The 23,719-nt window shown below is 38.0% G+C and overlaps 1 protein-coding gene across 1 annotated transcript in view; it reads left to right on the forward strand.

Annotated features, from left to right (window-relative positions):
• Positions 1-23,719, forward strand: part of LOC135075463 (lutropin-choriogonadotropic hormone receptor-like) — a 41,424-nt gene that overhangs the window by 8,736 nt on the left and 8,969 nt on the right. Inside the window, exons 2-4 of the mRNA XM_063969903.1 lie at positions 20,334-20,454; positions 22,671-22,745; positions 23,408-23,476. Coding sequence (XP_063825973.1) covers positions 20,334-20,454; positions 22,671-22,745; positions 23,408-23,476 — 265 coding nt within the window. The remainder of the gene's footprint in view (positions 1-20,333; positions 20,455-22,670; positions 22,746-23,407; positions 23,477-23,719) is intronic.

The raw sequence follows: 23,719 nt of genomic DNA on the forward strand, positions 1-23,719 counted from the left end.
ATCTTTTTTCTGCGTATAGGTAATACCTCAAGGGTGGTCCCATTTAAATTTAATAATAGAAAAAACAATCCCCAAGGGTGGAAAATTGGGGATGAACTTTTTTATACGCAATATCTCCGCCGATTATAAATCAATTTGAACGATTATTTTTTTGTTGAATAGGTATTATCAAAAGGGTGGTTTCATGCGAATTTGAAGAAAATATTTCACCCCCAAGGGTGGAAAATTGGGGATGAACTTTTTTATACGCAATATTTTCAATTTTTAGTTTTTTTTTGTGTTCACGCATTTGAAGTCGGTTTTATTTTTGCAACATTTTTATTTTGGCTGTCCCTATTGGCTGTAGGGTGATGTTATACCTACATAGCTTAAAAGCGTGTGACCTATCTAATACAAAAATATTTTTTCAAATCGGACCAGTAGTTATTGAGAATAGCGCTATCAAGCATACAAACAAACTAATTAACTTTATAAGATAAACTGAAACCATAATGTAAAGTACTTATCTGAAATCTTTTTGAAAAATTAAAATTAACACGTCCAGTTTCCATAAACATTCTTGTGTGATCCGTAGTTTAAGAGTCCCGTAGTCTTAGTACTTTTCATCCAGTCCCTATTCGTAGTCGTTACAAAGTTCTCGTAGTCGTAGCACGTAGCATTGACCCACCTCGTAGTAGCTCGTAGCGAGTCCCGAAATTTGTCGTAGTCGTCGTAGCATACATTTTTAATCTTGTACTACTACAGAACCCATAGAATTCGCAGTGTTTCGTAGTATATTGGTCTTACATTGTGGTTATATCTACGTATTTCTACGAATAATAATAGCAGCGATTATTTTTTGTTTATTTGGTCGTGATTGCAGTATTATTGATCCTGGAGATCTCGTAGCACGTCGTAGTAAGGGGGGATTTTCAGACTTATTAAACTACTAGCTTTGCGCCCGCGGCTTCGCCCGTGTGGAATTTTGTCTGTCACAGAAAAACTTTATCGCGCGCGTCCGTGTTTCAAAAACCGGGATAAAAACCTCCGGACCGAAACGAAACCGGGATCTCTATGCCAAATTTCATCAAAATGGGTTCAGTGGTTTAGGCGTGAAAGCAAGACAGACAGACAGAGTTACTTTCGCATTTATGATATTAGTATAGATTGGTGTCGTAGAGTCACATGTAGTGCAATTAATCACGTTAATAATTTTGTTACCTACTTATCTACTTAACACGTGTAAATCAGCCTTAACAACCGATGAACTTGTTAGGAGGATGAACTTATAGGATTTTACTTTGTACCACAAGTAACTAATTACATACTCCAGTACAGTGAACCAATGACTAAACGAAAAAGTGAGGAATTGTAATAATAATAATAAAGCATTTAGTTATTTCTTTCTTTCACAATCCAATAATACAGTGAAACACAAGCCTGTACTACAGAGCGCCAGTAGGTACTCTCCTCTCTCGATAGTGGCCGGAGCACATAGAATTTAGTCCTTATTACGATTACTTTATAACATGAATCTCTGCGTAAACGCCTACATATTTTAACTGAAATTGAACCACATGGTTTCTGTTTACAACTAAAACATTATATTTTTCCGTTTGGATCAAAACTATTACAAGAAAAACTTAACACAAAATGCAAAACAAATATCACATGGTAGTCGTACGAGATAAAAGTTAATTCTATTTAATACGTCATATTTACAGTATTTAGGAAGAAGAATTTTAATACCTGTAACCTTAAAACAAAAAACAGAATTTATCAAATAGGAAACTTTTATAGTACTTCCCAATAAACAACTTAAAAAACTTTATATGTAGGAAAATTAAGCTTATTTCTATATCATTATCTTTCATTCAAATCAGCTGAGTCATTTTTGGGTGACTAAGTTTACACACTAACTTCTACATGGTGTTTTTTAGGACAGGGATAGTCATTTTTAAATTAAATATCAATTACTTAATTATTTCAAGTGCTTTTATTAACTTTAAACCTATTGAATATTGTGAACTCTATAGGACAAATTAGAGTAAGGGCAGACCATTTAGAATTTTTAGAAAAATTGATTTAATTAGAATAATGTTAATATTATAAAGGGGAAAGATTTAATTGTTTATTTTTGTATTGAATAAGCTTCTAAACTACTGGACCGATTTAAAAAATTATTTCACCATTAGAATTCTACATTAATCCTAATGAACATAGGCTGTACGAAGTTCACCGGGTTACCTAGTCTATCATATAGACATTTTTTTCTAAGGATTTAAAAAGTCTAGATAGATTGTACACCTTCACTGTACCCATATCGTCGACGAGTGAAAACCTCGGGAGTACAGAAAATATTATTTTTCAGGAGAGGCAAAAAACCATCTGTCCATCCTGAATATTTTTATGAAGTTTTTATTGAACGCACTCTAATCATCTCATTCAAATATAGGTAAGCTCGAAATGTGCGTTGACAGGTTTTCTCACTTACCTTAAAAATTGTTTTTTGTACAAATTCGACTTACGAGGTTTTCACTCGTCAACGACGATATAGTGTAGTGTAGTGTAGTCCTTGTCTATAATGAAGTTCGAGTGTGTGCACGCCTAATCATCAACAAACATCATTCAATTAAAAACAGTGATATCAGTGACGTGTCAATGTACCCGTGATAAGAGCGAGGCTAGCTCTCGATACCTTTCAAACTATTAAAAAACACTTTAACGCATTATATTCTTAGGTGAAGAATGAAAATGAAAATACATATTTATTGCCAGAACAACTAGTACAAAACAACAGACCTCATTGCCTGTCCTGTGGAGGAAGGAATCAGTGGTGTTTCAGTGCGGTAAATATGTTGTAATGATAATCATTGATATACTGAAATTCATTGACTGATTCATCCTTCGCGATGATTAAAAGTAGCACATTCTATAGCAAAAATAACACCGATAAGTTTACTTCGTATATAAATTTATATTGTAGTGAATTGCGGTGCGATTGTGGTCAAATACCTGCCTTGTCTTGTATAGGCCGGGTAGCAGAGAAAATGGCGAAAATGAGGTTTTCATTTTTCATTTTTGAGGTACTAAACAGTAAAATTAAAGGCTAAGATTTTTATTGGGCATAGTTGAGGATATTTTCTAGGGCTATTAACGGATGGAAACACGATTTGATGAAGTTGACTCGATAGAATAAATTCCCAAAGTTACCTCTATTCGTTTTCTAATTATGGTTTTATTTTTAAAATAAGCGATTTGAGATTCTAAATCTTTTACTAAACTAAAGTTCAGAAATAACTTGAGGGCTTTTAACGGATGGAATTTTTATATTGCGTCTTATTTAGTTACTATGTTAAAAAATGTGGAAAAAATCGTCCATGACGGCTTGGACAATCTCAATCAGTCGCGCGGTGGCGCTTACGGAGGACGGACGCGTGTCAGTTTTTTGGACGTGACAGTTCGCGATTTGTCAATATTTTTGACAATGATGACTTTGATGAGTCACAGTATAATAATATCAGTGTTACTGGAGAAAGCTAAAATATTTGATAATTAAGAATTATCAATTTTGTCTACCTATTGAAATTTAAATCGTTCGCATCCTTTTAAACGAAGACTCTACTCATGATACATAGTAAATTCCTTAAATATGAGACAAAACCAATGAGTTAAAATTACATATTAATAGTACCTACATACAATCGTCTTACACTTATTAGAAGAGCACACTGATACAAATAAATAATAAAAAATTTGGTCAGAGGGTCAAATATAGGGGCAGCTGCACGTCACTGAAAGACGATTCTGTTTACTCGGCATCTGGGCTGGAGAACATGAACCCTTGTTTACAGATGCAGATGTAAATGGAGTTATAACTGGACAAATTTTACATGAAATGTTTAACAGAAATCAGTTAAAAGACACATACATGGAATACCAATAAGGTTGCGGAGGGAAAGCTACCTATTATAAACTAGCGGCCGCCCGCGACTTCGTTCGCGTGGACCTCGTTTTACCCCCGTTAGATATCATGTTGATAGATGGCGTTTCACGGCTTCCCCCGAATGAATATTTACGAACGTCATACAGTAGTTTGTCCAGCGCTGTAGATTTTAACCAATGACGATAGGTAGAGTTCGCTTTTTAGACACGTCTTATTTATTTATTGAAATTTATTTGTCACATATCGTCATAAGTTAGCCTATATGTTAATCTGGGTTATAAACAATAATACTATAAAGTTTCAACAAAATCCGTACAGTAATTTTTGCGTGAAAGAGTAACAAACATCCAGACATCATGACATCCAGACATCCGAACTTTCGCCTTTATAATATTATAGTAGGATAGGATATTCACAATCCAAACTAATATTTACTATTTAGCATTTACTTACAGTAAATATATTAGTTTGGTTTTCACAATTGAACGGGTGCGAATCGATCCCTTTGAGAACTAGTAATCGCATACTACTAGTTCAAAAAAGAGTCGATTCGCACTAGAGGTGGGCGCCGATATAAAATTGGCCGGCGGCGGCGCGCCGACTTTTTGACCTCGGCGGCGGCGGCGTCGGCGGCGTGACCTTGTTTGACCTTTGTTCATTAGGTTTTTTTTTAAATTTGCATTTTTAGTATCTGTCGTCAAGACTAATCAGGTGATTTGCAGTTGGTTGGGGTTTGAGCCACTAGAGCAGTGGTTTACCTTAGTAAATTAGCTCTCTTGATCATAGATACTTTGATATTTGGATAGCGGGTTTGGCTGAGATCAGGTTCTCGTGTAAATACACGAGGAAATCCTAAAACATGTATTTTTGAGCTCTTTGGAGGCACATAGTTAATGTTGGATTGGACTGTCGGTGGAATATTATATTCAGTGCTGTTTTATTTATATTTATGGTCTTTCCATGTCATCCTACGGTCCAGGATTTTAATGCAGGTTGATTGCAGCAATGTGTCGAGGTCTAGATTGACTGGAGGATAAGTTTCACGTCTTAAATGATAATATGGTGAGACTTCGGGGCTTGATTACATGCGCCACTTGGTCAGCCAAGCAGCTGACTTTGCAACAGTCTTTAAGATCACAGTTACATTTGAGGAAGGCCGCAGCTTTCTGGTGTCTGGGCTACTTTACTAGTAGATGCAATCTTGTATACCCATTCTTATGATACACCATACAAGAATGCATGGTAAATTCAGTGAACTGCTCCTGAATCGAATGTACCTACTACTACTATTTCTATTTATTTATATTAACCGGCAGACAGTGGTGACTGAGTTTGTTGCGGCGCTTCTTCTCAGCACTTGCCAAATGTTGGTCTCGAAGCGCTGGTAGGGTAAAAAGATTATGAGACATGTAGAGGCTCCTTAAGAGCATATGACGATTTGTAAGAACTATTTATTAGTCTAAACAAATAAAGAAATTTTGACTTTGACTTTGACTTTGATGTTATAGAGTATCGGACCAAGTATAGAGTCCTGGGGTACTCCAGCTCTGCAGCTAAAAAGAGAAGATTTTGTAACCGAGTTTGATTTAAAACTGTCTGTCACTGAGATAAGAATCCATCAGCAGGTAGTAGAAGTATGCTAAAAGGTACTTTTTAATTTAATAGAGTAGTTAGTGCTTTATGATAAACCCAGCTGAAGCCGCAGCGAAAGCAGACGTACAGGATTCTTTCTATTCCAAACATTGTACTGATTTTGGTTGGTATGGTTTCTGCTAATTTATGTTCGGGTATACTATATTACATGGGTCATACTTAGGCAAGGGATTATACGAGCAAGAATGATCCAATGATCCTTTTCCATAATTTTAACAATACAAATGTCATCATCAATAGGGATCAATCTTCTACTTTGAACTTGAGGAGGGTAAGCGGAAACATGGCGGTCAACTCCTCAGATAGTCAAGTACAAGGATGTCCAGAAGCAGCATACGAAAAGATACTAAATGAGCCCTCTCAAATCACAATGGGAAGGTTTGGCAGCACAGCACCTAGAATGGCGGGAGATTGTGTTGTGTAGAGGCGAGTCCGCGAATTCAACGAGCAGCGCACAACTGAACTCGACGCAAAACGCGATGATGTAAATCCCGTCCATCTGCCGCCATTCACTATAATTATGTTGGCAGCGGGTAATTACTCTCAATGTGCGAGGAGTTTGCCGCGAAGATCGGCTATGTAAGCCATCTTCGGGCGCACCAGCGCCGCTAAGACAGCTAAGTCGAAGTGGTCACCATGACCGAAATCGGTCGGATGAACCATCATCATCAGTAGGAATCAAAGGCAGGCATAGCTGCAAGTCTCTGATCAAGTCCAATGCTTGATCTTATTTTTTTGATTGAATTGTGGATTTTTTGGATTATCCGTGTCAATGGGTTTAAATAAACCGGCTTGTCATGTAGCAAAGGTCTGAGATTTTTCTTGTCAGTTCGCACTCATGTGTTACCGGACCTAATAAGCGGAGAACACTTTGAGGGAGGTACTTGTTTGCCTTCCAGAGGTTGAGGTTCCCATTTGCATTCCGAGACATATTTGCCAATCTCTGTGCGAGTGATTCGCTTAAAGTATAGTCCAATTGGTTGTCTGCCAGACGAAGGCGGGGATTTTTTTCTTAACAGCAAGAGGGACCGGCTCTTGCGATCAATTATTTACTAGACCAAGCAGCAACTTGAATAATGTACTTGATTAATTGTTAATATAGTTAGTATTAAGTTATTCAATCAATTTATTAGTATATCAACGGAATTAAGTTCGCCTTGTGTACCAATTTATAGGCATTAAAGAATAAATAGTATAGTTAGTTCTTCTGTTATATGGTTTACTGATGGGTCAAAAATGGGCCTTTGGCGTGTATGGAGAGCAGTCGAAGCTTAGGCTATCTCAAATCCTGGGTAAATTTGCCTCTATCTTTCAGGCAGAACCATTATTGAATGTGCGGAAGCTAACCTGCGAAAAAATTATGCCAACCACATAATTTACATTAACTCAGACAGTAAGGCCGCGCTGATGGCCTTAAACTCAAACTTAATGACCTCAAAGTTGCTAGAAAACTGCATGTCGACTAAATACCCTAGAAAAACGTAACAGAGTAACGCTGAGATGGGTTCCAGGTCACGCGGGAATCGTGGACAATGAAAATGCCGACGAACTGGCCAGAACGGGTGCGGAGGGAACACAATATGGTCCAGAACCCTTTTGTGGCATTCCCAAAAGTCTCGCTCGAATGACCTTGGAGAACATCTATCTAAACAAATCCTTTAAGGCATGGTCAGACACGCCAGGATTAACTCATTCCAAAGCTCTCATAAAAGCCTATGACCGAAAATGCTCTAAGCAGATCATAGGACTGAGTAGGATCAAAATACGCATCTTAGTTCGAGCCTTCACTGGACACTGCAGCTTAAACAAGCACTTGTCCACTATAGCACTGTCCGAATCAAGAACGTGCAGGATGTGCCAAGAGGCAGATGAAACGCCACTACACATTCTCACTGACTGCGGACCTTTGATGCACAAGCGGAGCTTACACCTGGGCAAACACATCCTAAGCCCACAATATGTAAAACATATCGCCCCCCAAAAGATACTGTAATTCCTAATAGATGCAGGACTCGGAGGCGAACTGTAAGGAAAATAGTGGCGATCACAATAGATCTGTCCGGTCGCAGTGATACTAGGACTTTATTGAACTAGAATAGCCGTTCAAATCAATAAAAAAATAGTTCTTCTGCGTTCGAAACACAAATTAGTAAAGTATAGGAGAGGAATAAATTGCAAATAGTTTGTACAGTATCAGTATCGGCGCGCCGACAGCTGGTCGTCGGCGGCGGCGGCGTGAAAAAAATCGCGGCGGCGGCGGCGCGCCGGCGTGGCGCCCACCTCTAATTCGCACGCGATTTTAATACTTCTAATACATCCGGGCGAAACGCCTACTAAAAAAAAATTATTATTGAAAGGGGACGTTTCGCATATTCGTGCGAAGGAAAATCGTGCGAAACTACTACTAACCCAATAGGGGGTAATAGGATGTGTTGGTAAAATATGATCAGTTAAAAAAATAACACCTTATATAAAAACCGAAAAATTCTTATTCTTATATTATTCTAATTATGTAAGAGCATAATTATTAAAGTCGAAGTCAAACATTCTTTATTTGTGTGGACCTATATTAACGAGAGATTACAAGGCGTCAAATATTTCAAGAAAAAAATTAAAAACTATTATAAAGGTAAATTTTGCTCTCATGGAGCCTTTACCTACTCTGACAAATCAAGACTTAAAGAAGAAACTAATAATAAAACTATTTAACTGTCCTGCAATGAAAAGCTTGATCGGGTACAACACCTCAAGTTATTTTAGAACTTGATTTCATTAAGGGACTCTGAATATCAAATCGCTTAGGTATCTAAAGTCAAACGATTCTGAAATGTCAAGTGGTATAAAGTTGGGACTAATAAATAACCCATTAAGATAGTAGCGCCCTCCTGTCAATGACATACCTGGAACGATAGAGTATTGGACAACTAATAAAAATGCTTAGTCCTAAATGACTGACGGATATCGTAGAGACCTGAAAGTTGGAAGGTGTGTTCTTTGTATGACGTAGGCATCCGATTTTCCGAAATGGGGTCAAGAAATGAAGGGGGTGAAATAGGGGGGCAAAGTTTGTATGGGACAGTGATTATTTGGTTCAATCTACTTGAAATTTTGCTTAACAATTCCTTAATATTATAATTTATGACAAACGTGTAAAAGGGGTAGAAAGTTATTTTGGGAGTCTTACTGCTTTTGATTTAATTACTTTTTATTTTTACAAGTGTTTGAAAACTCCATGTCAGATTGCAATCAATGTCAAGTGAAATCTCAAATTGAAATGTCTCAATTTCAATGAGGAGGCTCTGCATTTATTCCTAGAATTCCCCTAACACCGTCAAATTACCCTTTCGAATTCAAGACAGTGCAGTTTCCCATCAAAATCTGCTTCGTAATGACTATAAACAAAGCTCAAAGTCAAACACTAGCGACCTCTGCATAAACTCCCATGAGTGCTCAGAGCGGGTGCCTGCGGCAGGTAACCGCGTGTGATGCTCATAGTGATTTTCAATACAGAGCCCCGTACATACGTTATACATAAATTATGGAAAGAAAACACCCAGACCAATACAAAAAAATATGTATGCAATTTTAGTATGATATTTTTATTTATTAATAAACAAAAAGACTGAACAAAATTGATGCGTGTACTGATTAATGTAATTAACCACATGCAAAGTTTCGTGAATTGCAACAACTATAATTTATTATCCAAGCTCTAAATAATCGCTACTAAGAGTAACTGATCATAAAATGTTTTTCCAATCGCTCAAGCTCCCGAGGACCTAACGATAGGTCGGGTGACGTAATCTTGAAAATTCCGGAAGGTCGGGTGACGCCACGCCTCTTTGAACCGTGTTTACTTTGGCAGTTATATTTTATATTTATTCGATTCTAAAATATATTCCCAAAAATTCTGGAAGTTTTTTTAATTTGTATCACTTGGATATGATTTGTATTAGAATGTGCTGTGAGTGTGACGCTTGAACGGAAGGAAGTCAACCTAACCTAACCAACTGGTATTTCTATAATGTGTAGCCGCGAGAGCTCTTTGGCGCGCTGTCTTCGGCGAAGTATTGCGCGCGCAGATTTTGACAGCGCGAAATACCTACTTTAGCAGAAATACCAAGCCTTAATGTTCGAGTGATCCAATACAGCTCATAAAAATAATTTTCAGTCAAGAGATTGCAATTTTAACAATTGCACTCTCCTAAGTTGTGAGTACATTGACGTGACTACAAATCTTCTTAACATAATATACCCTACTTGCATCTCCCATACAAGTAGCATTAGTCGGCCGTTTGGTGTAGTGGTTCGGAACGGACTACTATTCCGGAGGTAGCGGGTTCGATTCCCGCATAGTACAAACATTTGTGTGCATGAACATATTTGTTTGTATTGGACTGGGTGTTTTCTATGTTAATAAGTATGTATTTACAAAAAAAAGCATTTAAGTATGTTTATATCCGTTGTCTAGCACCCATAGTACAAGCTTTGCTTAGTTTGGGACTAGAAGCGCAGTGTAAAATGTCTAAGGATATTTATTTATTTATTTGTGTATTATTTTTTGCTTAAACGTTGAAAAGTAAGCACCATAAATGGGATTGACCTTTGTACATCTATAACAAAAGCAATCACCAGCCTTGGCAACATTTCATTACCAAGCCCAAATTGATATTTGACGGCCCTCGGGAAGCCCTCCAATCACGGAGGGTGAGCGTATTCTAAATTAGATAGATTGTATTCTAATTTGGGGAGATTGCCAATAACTGCACTCGAGGCAACAAATAACTAATTGAGGCAATTGAGAAGCAGAATACAACTCGAGTACCCTTAATGCTTGTTTGTGTTGGGAATTGCGACTGATATGAGCCAAGTCTAGACGTACAGAATCGTGTCAGTCGAGTTTACAACTGGAAAAACATGTAACGTGTGATCACTAAACCAATAGCTTTCGTAGATTTTTTTCTCAAAAATATTTAAATTTTTAATTTTAATTTGTGTCACAAAAAATATTAGAAAGACATGCTGGGTTGCACCATCTTACTTTAACTTTAACAAACGTCCATACAAAAAGCACCGGTTATCGTGAAAGTTATCGTTAAAGTTAGGTGGTGCAACTCAGCCAGAATATATCGAATTTATCAGATTATTTCATTTCACCAAATAAGCACCAAACTATTCGTTTTATTTAAGGACAGTAAGTAGTTAGGTCTCTTCAATCATACGTTTATTTTGTTAAAATTGGACCACTCAAGGTGGACCGACCGATGACCTCATAAAGGTAGCAGGAAGGCGCTGGATGCAGGCCGCTACCAACCGGGCGATATGGAAATCATTGGGGGTGGCCTATGTTCAGCAGTGAACGTCCTACGGCTGACATGATGATGATGATGATGATGTAAGGCAAAGAGTATTGCACAACTCATTCCCGACATTTTATAACAGTAAACATAGTAATTATACTAGAGATATAAGGTGCAAACTTATTTACTATATCGTCAACACTGTCAATAAAGGAAAACTTTCCACGTGGCCAACCAATTTCCTTAATTGCTCTAGCACACAAACTGACAGACTACCTTTGTTTCAATTTCAAAGGAGATAAAGTTCCAGAACACGACAGTTCTTTGTAGTCCGCCATCAATATTGTGGAACACACGCTTTGTGAATGGAAAGACAAACAAACATCGCAGTCAAAACATCTAAAAATAGGAAGATGGAATGGAAGTTCAGGTTCGTGATACATTGTGTTAACAACCTGAAATTATGACTATTGCAAAAGAATTGAGGTTTGATCCCATAAAGAAGGGAATATCTAAACAAATGTCGTAATAATTTCTGATGTTCATCGCGAAGCTGAAAATATTGAAATTTTTCTTTATGTTTAAATTCAGACATGAATTGTTTTGAAGACCGATTTAGTTTTAACTATTCAATTTAAACAGTTTACTGCTTTTGTTGTAAATTTATTCATTGTTATGTAGATTTTTTGAGACGAAAATAAATGACTGTGTAAAAAAACTGTGTCAATGTGTAGAATTTAAGTTTAACTGTAGTTTGACACTTACAAATTATGTTTGCAAATCATAAGTTGAAAGGGTTAATGGCACAGATTTCGGAGATCTATGACTTCATAAGTTCGCGAACTCAATTGACCAACTTATTTCATTTTAAAGCTACTAAAAATCGAATTTCACAGCTTTCAAACCTCGGTTTCCAGGGCTAGGATGAAGTTTACGAAAAATTTATTGGTTAAGTGTCTACCGAATTGTATTAAAATGCATTTACGATGTCAACAACCGATCTGATGAATCCTGAAATTGGTTGACTGAAGAAAAGCTTTAAAAATCTTTTTCACCTCACTTATTTCAGAGTCATCGTTTCAGTTTACTGTTGGTTCGTGACCGGTGATGTTGACAGTTCACATTATCCAGGCATCGCTCGTGACAGTCACATTACTCATATTTGTGCGCAAACGCAGAGGTGACAATGGGCGAGCGACAACGAGTGGCGGCGCCATGGTGTAGCGGGTTCAATGACAGGGGAAAATATGGAGAATTTTGGGATAGGATACCCATCCACCATCTGAATGTAAAGATAATACAAGATCAAAAGGCCGTCTTTAACCTACTAGGGGTCTGGCACGTGCCCAGAGTACTCAGTGGGAAAGAGGGGCGTAATCAAATTAAAATGTTTTTGGTACATCAAATAAGTTTGAAATGTCTTATACATTTCCGGTATTGTTTAATTATATTTGTTTATTAAATAAGATTTTAATTGCTATTCGTACGAAAATCCCCGCTATTGATTTATTTTCAACGAGTTTACGTAAGAAAATCCGGCTCTCCTAACCAAACGGTCTCTAATTTCTTATACAAACACACTTGTCGGTCCTATTTCGTTGCGTAATGATGGCAGACAAACAAAATCTATATTATTAGTTATCTCCTTTTCAATATTAGAGATGTGGGATTTACCTAGATCTAATAATACACATAGGATGAGGAGATATTATAGGTGCAATGAACGACTTTACATTGGTATTTAGGGAAAAAATATAAATCAGTTATCATAACTATTCAAGCAATTGAGTTTGCAAAATTAAAATAAAAACTGGGCATTTCACACACACCTATCCGTATAAAGTAGACCAAACAACTGGATAAAGAGTGCCTAAAAACAAACCATCAGTTTAAAAGCGAAATACCACTCACTGATTAATCACGAAATCTCAGAAACTATACCTAACCTAACACCTACAAACTTGCAATTTGGCAGGTAGGTTCACAGGATGTAGACATCCGCTAAGATATGTATGTAGATATGTACCATCCTAGACTGCATCCCACTTACATCAGGTGCGATTGTGTTGAAATATCTGCCTTGTCATGCATAAAAAGAAAGTAACTAAGTGGGTAAAACGGGGTCCACACGTACAAATTCGCGGGCAGCCGCTAGTTAATAAATAAATGAATGCCAATGCTATTGACCCTCAGCTATTCTATCCCAATTGCTCCCAGTAAGATTGCGTTAGTGTCCAGCAACAAATTGGCAAACGAGTGACGACATCTAGCGAAGATGTCGTCACTCGTTTGCCAATTTGTTCCTCCATTCAATACTACAATGGACTCCAGCCAAAACTACGCTAGCTAGGCGACCCCGATAGAATAAATGGTGGCGCCAAGGTGCAGTGGCGAGCAATTGATGTGGTCAGACACACAGTCAGAGCAGAAATGGAGTTACTTTGTGTGATAATTATTACGTCACTTAGTACAATGATTATTACACTAAGTAACTCCTCAGTAACGTAATAAAATGACTCCAAATGACATGACACTAAGTGACTCCAAAAAAAAAAACTGAAATTCTACAATTACTTGGAAAACGATTTCATCAAGCTATTAACTCTGCCTGTGGTTTCGCCGGCGTGGGTATCGATCCGCCGCAGAAAGTTTTTATAGCGCGTCAAACCACGGTTGTAAAATTTAAACTATTCAGACTTTTAAAATTCTTATTAGACGCATAAATATGAACTTTTATATCATTTGAAACCTATTAATTTGACATACTTTAGATTTATAGTTCCGAACTTCCGACAAGCAATTACCTATGATCCTATGTGCATCGTTCATCAGCTCAGGCTTGTAATGATACACAGTTTATTGTTTTGTCCGAACGATGTCCAATTTATGTGCCATTGAGTGTATTTCGATCGATGTGTCTTATAGCTGCAGACCACAGACTTTTAGGGCTATATTTCACCGGGACACCATGGCGGCTCAACCAGTCGCCGCTACCAACAAAATGTAAACAGTTTTGCGCAACCAAACGGACACCAGGTGAGTAACTCTCTATAGAGCTGTATACATTTTGTTGGTAGCCGGCGACTGGTTGCGCCGCCATGGTGTCCCGGTGAAATATAGCCCTTAGTTATCCGATAGGGTCGGGCTGTTAATATGTAGTATGGATATGTATGAAAGTGCGCACACTGGTATCAGCCGATTCTTCATACAAATCAGAATCGGGCCTAACTAAAATAATGTCTGTAGTCTCTTACACAACATAATATTATTATGAGTAAGAGTGCAATGCCTCTCGTTCCACAAAACAACGGTCTTTTAAAAGCATTTTGACACGAAATCAGTTGTTAAAGATGTCTTAACTTTGAGAACACATAAAACAAACGCACATCTGTTATTCGTCACGAGGATGTAAACCAAAATAAAGCGACTTCTGGAAAAACATTCCGGTACGTTTTAATGCGTGTAATAAGATATTTGTTTGTCAGTTACGTCTTTATTTAAGGATTCGTAAAACTTAAGTATGTTTTTGAAGTAAGTATTGTTGAATGAGTATTTAAAATGGATGGAGAAAATTTAGACGGAGTGTGTTATGAGTTTTGACTCTATTAAGCAAATTTAATTCTAAAACACAAATTCTCTAGCCCTGAAAACCAAATAAAATAATAAGTTATAAAATGTAAGATTGTTGTAGTGTATAAAAATAAATGTTTCTTAACAACAAATTGAGTTCTATCCATAAAGATAATATTCCTTCGGTTCCATCTGAAATATTTAAGGAAACTTTTAACAAGTCTCAGTGGAAATAGCTCTGTAAACATAGCTCTGCAAGAGTTGATAAATGTATAAAGTATAATCCATTTTAATAACCCAGCAACCCAGTTGGTGAAACTAAGCGGTGACTGATAAAAAACACTGTAAGTGCAAGTGAGTTACGTCATACCTTTTTTTTGCGCACCGTCACCACTGCCGGGGGACAGGGTGGTGTGTGGGACTCCCGGCGCCCTAAAAAGGGCGCTGCTCTACCTAGGTATACCTCAGTCAGTAGATATTATACAGAGAATACTTGCAGTTTGTTCATAGATCTGCAGTTTATTACGCAACGACATTACATCCAAAATTAATTTCAAACTCAAGTATTAATCTTGGGATTCATAGTTGCGTTTCTTTTACTACCATCATCATTTTAGCCATAGGACGTCCATTGCTGAACATAGGCCTCCCCCAATGATTTCCACAATGGCCGGTTGGTGGCGGTCGTCGGTCCACCTTGTGGGTGGACGTCCTACGCTGCGCTTTCCGGTACTTGGCCTCCACTACAGAACCTTGCTGCCCCATCGGCCGTCAGTTCTGCGTACTATGTGCCCTGCACATTGCCACTTCATCTGCTAATCCGTTGGGCTATGTCAGCGACTTTAGTTCGTTTACGGATCTCCTCATTACTACCAAAATACTTGAAATTAACTACAGAACTAAAGTTTCAAAAAAAACGAGAAGATCACCAGGTTCATTTGTCTATAAACTACGAACCTGTAGGCTGGGTTATACCATCTTACTTTAACTATAAGAAGAAACGTTAATAGTCTGTCAAACTCCATATAAAAACCCGGTTATAGTGGCAGTTAAAATTAAGGCTTAATAACCTACATATTTTTTTGGGGGGGGTTAAAGTTAAAACGTTATTACGACTACTTATGTTACTGTTATTATCATCTACAATCAACGTTACTGCGTAATAATTGTCTGGAACTACGAGTAAACATCAGAAACATTTCATTAATCTCAATTATTTTCAATTTAAGGCGTCTTCAAATCTTTTACCGACGTCTGGATGCACTAAAAGAACACATTAAAAGCTAAAAATCTCTTAATCTCCCGTTAATTTGTTTGATAAAGATAAAAGACTGTTGTTACCGCATTTATAGCATCATAAAACGTAAGTATACCAAACAAAACGTGAAGATTACGCAAAGGAATTTTGTTTACTATAATTATTTTTATAGTATTAAACGATTTAAAGTGTGTAGGTCCAAATTCGTTGGTGGTAGTGGTCAATTAGGCGAGCGAACAAAACTATTAGCTACCCAACATTTCATAGCAGACATACGTTCGTATTCACAAACGAGCATCCATCTTACCTAAGTCTGTCGTTGTGTTCGGGCATTTAGAGGTTAAGATAGACAGAGGATTGTCGGGTGAAGCTCGTTTCCACCTTCGGCCTGATCATCACTTACCATCAGGTGAAATACAGACCAAGAGCTTCGTTGTCGTGTATAAAAAAAGCAAATCGAACGCACAGCGTTGAATAGAGCTCTGTGATTGGTTCGTCACCCTGTGCGTCGACGCGCACCGTGAGACCTCATAGCACAGAATACATATGCTCATAGTAATGTTTGTGAATATAGTTGTTACACAGTATCGCCTTTCGCACCCTGTCAACCGCGAGGCGAGGCGTTTACGTTACGGTGCGGATAAGTGTGCGTTGCAGTATGGAGTTTCATACAAAGAATACTGACCCTCTCGAGTTGATACGGTTACGATCCCTTTCCGGGTTGATAAGTGTGCTACGACCTTTATACTTTATGTTAGCGGGTGTTGATTTGTGTGCGGTGGGCGTTGGCTATTTTCATTCTGCAGTAATTTATTAGAATTTGAAAGAAATATTGAAACCGTTCATTACCTCGATGACTTGATTTAGTGTGTAGGTACAGTCAACAGCATATTATGACTAAACATATTTATTGCAAATTAGCACCAATTACTATTCCTATAGAGGCCACAGTATTTATTTAGCTTGATATGCCGTGTTGTGTGTGTGTGTGATCTGAAAATTGTTACATTTGAGCAGTGAAACCAATCCTTTTAGTCCAGTCATTATAGTAAGTTCACCTCGGAATTCGAGATACCCAGCTGTAAGTCTGTAAATACGTGTATATTGACACCCTTAAAGTTGTCTCAAAACCTACATATGGTAGGGTGTAAGCAACTATTAAATTTCAAGGTCAACGGTCACAAAAATCGGTTTTTTGCGCTTTTTTTAGAAATATCTCATTTCCTGTGGGTTTTTTGCTATTTGTATTTATTATCAATATTGTAGAATACTAAATTCTCTACAAATTTTGTTCAAAAACTTTTTTTATACGGTGAACCGTTTTCGAGATAGAGGGCGGAGAGCGCGCGGTCACTGCATCACTTCAGGTCTACTTAAGCGGTTTAGATTTTTCATACAAAAGGATTTTCCCGCTAATTCCTGTGGGAATTTCGGGAATTCCTTGTTGTAACTAAGCTTTGAGTTTTCTAAGGTACCTACATGCCAAATTTCAAGCGTCTAACTTCCGTTAAGCGTTTAGATTTTTCATACAAAAGGATTTTCCCGCTAATTCCTGTTCCCGTGGGAATTCCTAAGTATACTATAACCTGCCCAGGTGTATGAAGAATAATTGTACCAAGTTTCGTTAAAATCCGTCGTGTAGTTTTTGTTTCTATAAGGAACATACAGACGGACAGAATTCTATACATGAAATATATTTTCAAAATAACTATCAGGGGGTGATTAGTGATCGATACTGATGCCAAAAATGCAATCAGTAAAATTTTTGTCTGTCTGTCTGTCCGTCTGTATGTTCCTTATAGAAACAAAAACTACTCGACGGATTTTAACGAAACTTGGTACAATTATTCTTCATACACCTGGGCAGGTTATAGTTTACTTAGGAATTCCCACGGGAACAGGAATTAGCGGGAAAATCCTTTTGTATGAAAAATCTAAACGCTTAACGGAAGTTAGACGCTTGAAATTTGGCATGTAGGTACCTTAGTAAACTTAAAGCTTATTTACAACAAGTAATTACCGAAATTCCCACGGGAATTAGCGGGAAAATACTTTTGTATGAAAAACCTAAACCGCTTAAGTTGACCTGAAGTGATGCAGTGACCGCGCGCTCTCCGCCCTCTATCTCGAAAACGGTTCACCGTATAAAAAAATTTTTTAAACAAAATTTGTAAAGAATTTAGTATTCTACAATATTGATAATAAATACAAATAGCAAAAAACCCATAGGAAATGAGATATTTCCAAAAAAAGCGCAAAAAACCGATTTTTGTGACCTTTGACCTTAAAATTTAATAGTTGCTTACACCCTACCATATGTAGGTTTTGAGACAACTTTTAGGGTGTCAATATACAAGTATTTACAGACTTACAGCTGGGTATCTCTAATTCCGAGATTCTTACCTAATTTAAGCTTAAATGACTGGACTATTTTTGTTTGATCCGTAATTAAAAAGACACCACACCCTATATAATATTTTTGGACTGCTACTTTACACTGCTGCACTGTACTGAAACGGAGTTGCGGATTTCAACCATATTTAACTACCTTCATAATATCTCAAGAAAATAAATATTTGTTCATATCACTAATAGGCCAGTAGAATTAAACACAAAAATGAATTAAATCGGAAATAATTCCTACTAAAGATTTTAGTGCTTTAATGGCTTCATTAGTTGCCCATAAAGACTCTCCTAGGTTTTCGATTTCGACGGAGTTATGCTTAAGTGGTGGGGGCCCCCGAAAGGGGCGCTTTTTCGGTTTTCCGGTTATACCGCGTAAAGGACTTACCCTATCGAAAAGTGGTCTTCCTGACGGTTGAAGGGCATTTAATCCTGCATTAAATAATTAAAATCCGATTTAAAATCTAATTCTACTGGCCTATAAGGATATAGACACAGACTAATAAGTCGGCCCTAAAACAATGAAGATGTTAGGTCAGGCTTATTTGTGGGCAAGAGAAGGAGGAGGGATGAGGTCACAGACTCAGCCCCAAATAATTTAATGATAGCCTAAATAGGTATTTCTATTTGCGCATCCATTATCAGAAACTAATTTAAATAGAGAGGTTAATTTATAGATAGGTAATTGGTTATGTAGAGTTTGCAGATAGGGCGACTATTTAATTAATAGTCTCCGATAAATGTCACGGACAAGATCTTTGTTTAAAGATCATAAAACTACATCAATATTGCTCGCGTGAGCCGTGAATAGGTACCTATTGGTCGCATGCCCGTTTTCACCATCAATCCCTAATTTTTTAGTGACCCCTATGCTAACACTTAATTTTTTTTTGGGTCACTTAAAAATTTGGGATTGATGGTGAAAACGGGCATTAATGAATTAAAACTATCATTTTTTTTTCTTGACTCCTATCTAATCACTCTATCTATTGATGAAAATCGCATGGAAATCCTTTCAGTGGTTTTAGAGTTTAGCGAGAACAAGAGAGACAGACGCGGCAGAGGACTTTGTTTTTTAATAAACTAGTTGACCCGGCGAACTTCGTACCACCAATAAAAAGTTGTTGTAACTTTTTGACATTTATGTCATCAAGGATAGTGTAGGATTATAATGCGGAAAGAAATTTTCAAATCGGTCCAGTAGTTTCGGAGCTTAATCAATACAAACAATCAAATCTTTCCTCTTTATAATATTAGTGTAGATAATTGTGTTTTTGTGTCAATCAATTAAATTACTTAGCTTTTCCATGCACTGCATAAGACGGCCGGTGTGTTCTGTCGGAAGATCATATCACTCGTCTATTTTAGTATTTCAAGTCGATCCGTTGAATGTTTTGATTCGAGAAATCGAGAATAGATTGATGGATGTGCCCTTTAATTTGAGTTATCGCTGTGTTTTGATTTGGCGATAGAAGATAATGGTAGATATTTCATATGGTACGATAAATCAGCTCCATTCATAACGCTAGTGATAAAAAGTAGTTTCATTCAAGTGAAATAGTATCATGATAGACTATCGTTTGTTTTCATGAGAGATCTTCATTCATAGGAGGACATATTCTCGCATTAACGGTAGTGACAATAATTAGATGTTATTTTCCTCATCAGCCCGACAGTTTTGACCATTCCCACCTCATGACAGACAAGCATTTTACGGTAGCTGCCAAAGTCACGATAGCCGAAATTTCTTTATCATCCATCGTTCTTTCCTGTGTTGGGAGCATGCGCCATGGTCAGCGAATGGCGAATGCCAACTTTCAGCTTTTATAAAATATCGAAGGTCCGGGGTTCACGGGCTCTAATCGAGCTATTGTCACAGAATGTTAGGTTTTTGGTAGGTATACTAAACACGCTGGTTACTATTTCAAAGATAATCAATATGAACTTATGAAAGTTCACACGTTACACCGATTTGGTATCGGCCGATTCTTCATGCAAATTAGAAGCCGACAAAAAGTCTGAAGTCTGCGGGGACTCTAGGAGCATGTCTAGACGACCCTTTTGACTAGTGCGTTTCAAATCGCGCGAGAAAAAGTTTTCATGGGTACCTAAAACGTGTGACTCTATACCTCTAGTTATCTCAATATCGTCAAGTAAAAACGGGTCATCTGGACCAGCACTAAGCCATTGACATAAATTAATCTTAATTCCTCCTTGGTTCCAGTGAGGAGATCGTCATGCGCAGACGCCGGCGTGATGGTGGAGCTGGTGCGGACCAACATCACCATTCTAAACGTGAAGGCTCTACACGACGCCGGCCACAAGTTACACAACATAGAACACTTGTGAGTACTGTTAGAAGCTGTGTGGTTCCGGCAAAGTATCTTATCTTACAAGGCCACGCCTAAGCACAGTGCACTTCGACCCATTGGGATCTTTTGTGCTTTCCTTTCCCTTTGCTTTTTGGAGCTGATGCTGATCAACATCACCATTCTCAACGTGAAGGCCTTACACGACGCCGGCCACAAATTGCACAACATAGAACACTTGTGAGTACCGATTCTTCACGACCTTCCTGTGTATGTAATAAGAGGCTACTAAAGCTTCGGCCAAACCAACGCGTGCAGATCGGCGATGGCGATCTCTGCACAGCACGTCCATAGATCGCCGCGACCAATGACAGGACACGTTGATGTGAACTCATCACTACTAATTCAAACACGATATCTGATTAACGACGCCTTAAGGATAGTTTAGTCAAACCATAAGGTTATGCGAACTTCAGGCCACATCTATCTGTTAGAAGCCAAGTGATTCCGGCAAGATAATTTCCACTTTTTCCGTAGATGTCGTAAGAGGGGACTTAGAGAAATATGCAAACATCAGGCCTTCTATCCTGCCCAGCCAGGGTGGGGAGTGAGGTAAAGTGAGGATCGTCCTGCAGTGGAGACTAAATGACCTGATGATGATAATGTATTACTCTCGGTTTATAAAATCTTTATAACATACGAGCCATCGGTAGCTAAATATAAAGGTAGGTACCTACCTACCCTGAACGTTCCGACGCTATGACTGTAGGACGGTGCCATATATTGCTACTAAAGCCTGGTCCGTGAGCACGTAGAATTTTGTCCAATGATCCCAAGCTACCCATCCTTATCGCTCGCGCGTAATTATGTTGCTGTCGCGCTCGCACACTCACTGCGGGCGCGCGTCGCACAGTCGCGACAGCAATATAATTACGCGCGAGCGATAAGGATGGGTAGCTTGGGGTCATTGGACAAAATTCTACGTGCTCACGGACCAGCAGGCTTTAGTTTGTTTTCCGTAACACTAAATCCTACTGGAAACGGACGTCCAGCAAGACTCAAAGAAGATTAGGTACGTTGGTGATGATAATGAAGCTTTGCTTCTTTAGACATACCTACTTCCTCTAAAACATTTCTTAAATGTGCACCCTTCGAAGAATCTTGATGAAAAATAATCCACTAAACGAAACAACAATCTACGTGCAGACGCTGAAAAAGGCTACAACCATTGAACTGTACCTCTAAGGGCCTTCTCCTGGAGTCTCGCCAGTTTCGCTTTGGCGTGGCGTGGCGCGACGAGGACGTGCCGTGGCTTCCGCTTCTTCGACATTAACTTTTCAAACGGAAGCAGCAGCAGCCTTGCTGCGTCCTGCAAACGGATAGCTTGTGTGAACGCTGGAATTTAACACGTTCACGTCAATGGCTAGAACTGGAGAAGGAAATGCTGCGTCTTTTATAACTATACCTGCGACCTTTTTGTATTTTCTTGTCTAGTTTTCTGCCTTTAGGTGAATAGTTGAGCTTACAGCACCTGAACGGCGATTAGATGCGAGCGGCGCAGGACCGGTCTTTGTGGAAATCCTTGGGGGAGGCATTTGTCCAGCAGTGGACGTCTTTCGGCTGAAACGAACGAACAGCACCTGAATTGATCTCCAAAAAGACGTATGGCGGAATAGGGAAATATTTTTCTTCTCGATACTATAGGTGTAGCTGTAGAGCAGGGTTTCCCAAACTATGGGCCGCGACCCAGTGGTGGGTCGCGAGCGAACATTGAGTGGGCCCTGCCTGTAGAACGACACACCACCCTACCCATCCAACCGCTGGGCAGCGGGCGAAATTTCCTAAAGATGGGTCCTGAGTTTAGGAACTTGTATTAGATGAGAATAAGAATAAGAAATTTATTTATAATGTTCATTACATGTTAAATTTTCATATACATTTTCTTATTAATAATAGTCAAGTATCAATAAGAAAGAAATACAAAATTAAATCATGTCCAAATAAATTAATAATACAAATAGAATTAATGACAATTAAATGTCAAATAAATAGTGGGTAAACAACAGTGTCAACAATCATTAAATTCCAAACAGTTCGTCAATTTTATAGAAGGCCTGCTGATGAGTCGTCGTAGCCCAGACAACTTTGGGAACCACTGCTGTAGAGAGTAGAATTATGGGAGCGGCTGACACAGTTAAGCACTAAGTACAGCTTTAATAAAGAATTATTTATTAACATGGCAATTTTTTCAGGGCCATCATTGACGCACCCCGATTAGAGCACATAGCCGTTGAAGATCTGACCAAAATGCCAAAGCTAAAATCGTTGTAAGTATTACCATGATGTGATGATTATAATAATGATTCACCGCCGCTAACGCTAATAGTCCTATTTGTTATTTCTTGTTAATACTTGTCATTTGTTCAGTGTGCTTTAAAGAGTCATCTATGCGTATTAACTAATTAATTATTATCTAATCCTTAACCTAACTAACTAATATGACAAACAATCATGGATATTTCAATAAATAACACATTCTTACACTTAAGTACATTTTTTTTATTTCTTTTGTAAAAAAACAATGACTAAGTATACATAATTAATATTTTTAAGTTTCCTTAAAAACTATCACTCATCATCAGTAAAGAAAACTCGAGCACAGTATGCAGTTTCTGTGCAATCTTAACACGTTCAGCGCCACAGGGTCACCGGTAACCCGAAAAATTTACCTGGGAAATTAAAAATGTTGATAAAAAAATTGAGGTGCCTACATACAATCATGCACTAATTTACAATATTTATTAAATAGTCTGTTAAGTATTATTTCAAAAATAATATAATGTTATTGGAATGCAATACCAGTATTTTGAGTAAAAAATTGTTTTTATTTACGAAACCAATGTACCTACTACTTGAGTCGTGTCATATTTATTATATTGGACTTTATTACACTAACAATAAGATAAAAGCTTCCGTATGTTTATTCCAGCTACATAACCCAGGCGCCACTCCTTCGAAGGGTGCCACCGCTGCCGTCGCTGCCTTCGCTGCGCACATTGTACGTGTGTCTTGTGTATACTTGTTATTACCTATTTCCCTGAGCAAATGTATTTGTTCCGGGTGACGTGGGGAAATAATTTCCCCATCGTGACATGCGAGTTTAAACCCCAGATTAAACAAGTGTTTGGTATGACAGTGTCAGTGTTAAGTAATACCCTAAAATTTCTGAATTTTACTTAAAAAAATACAAAACTGTTTGCACTTCAAACTCTCGAAAAAAAATAATACTGCATACATTCTG

Source organism: Ostrinia nubilalis, chromosome 10 (genome assembly GCF_963855985.1).
Source record: "Ostrinia nubilalis chromosome 10, ilOstNubi1.1, whole genome shotgun sequence".
Taxonomy (NCBI): domain Eukaryota; kingdom Metazoa; phylum Arthropoda; class Insecta; order Lepidoptera; family Crambidae; genus Ostrinia; species Ostrinia nubilalis.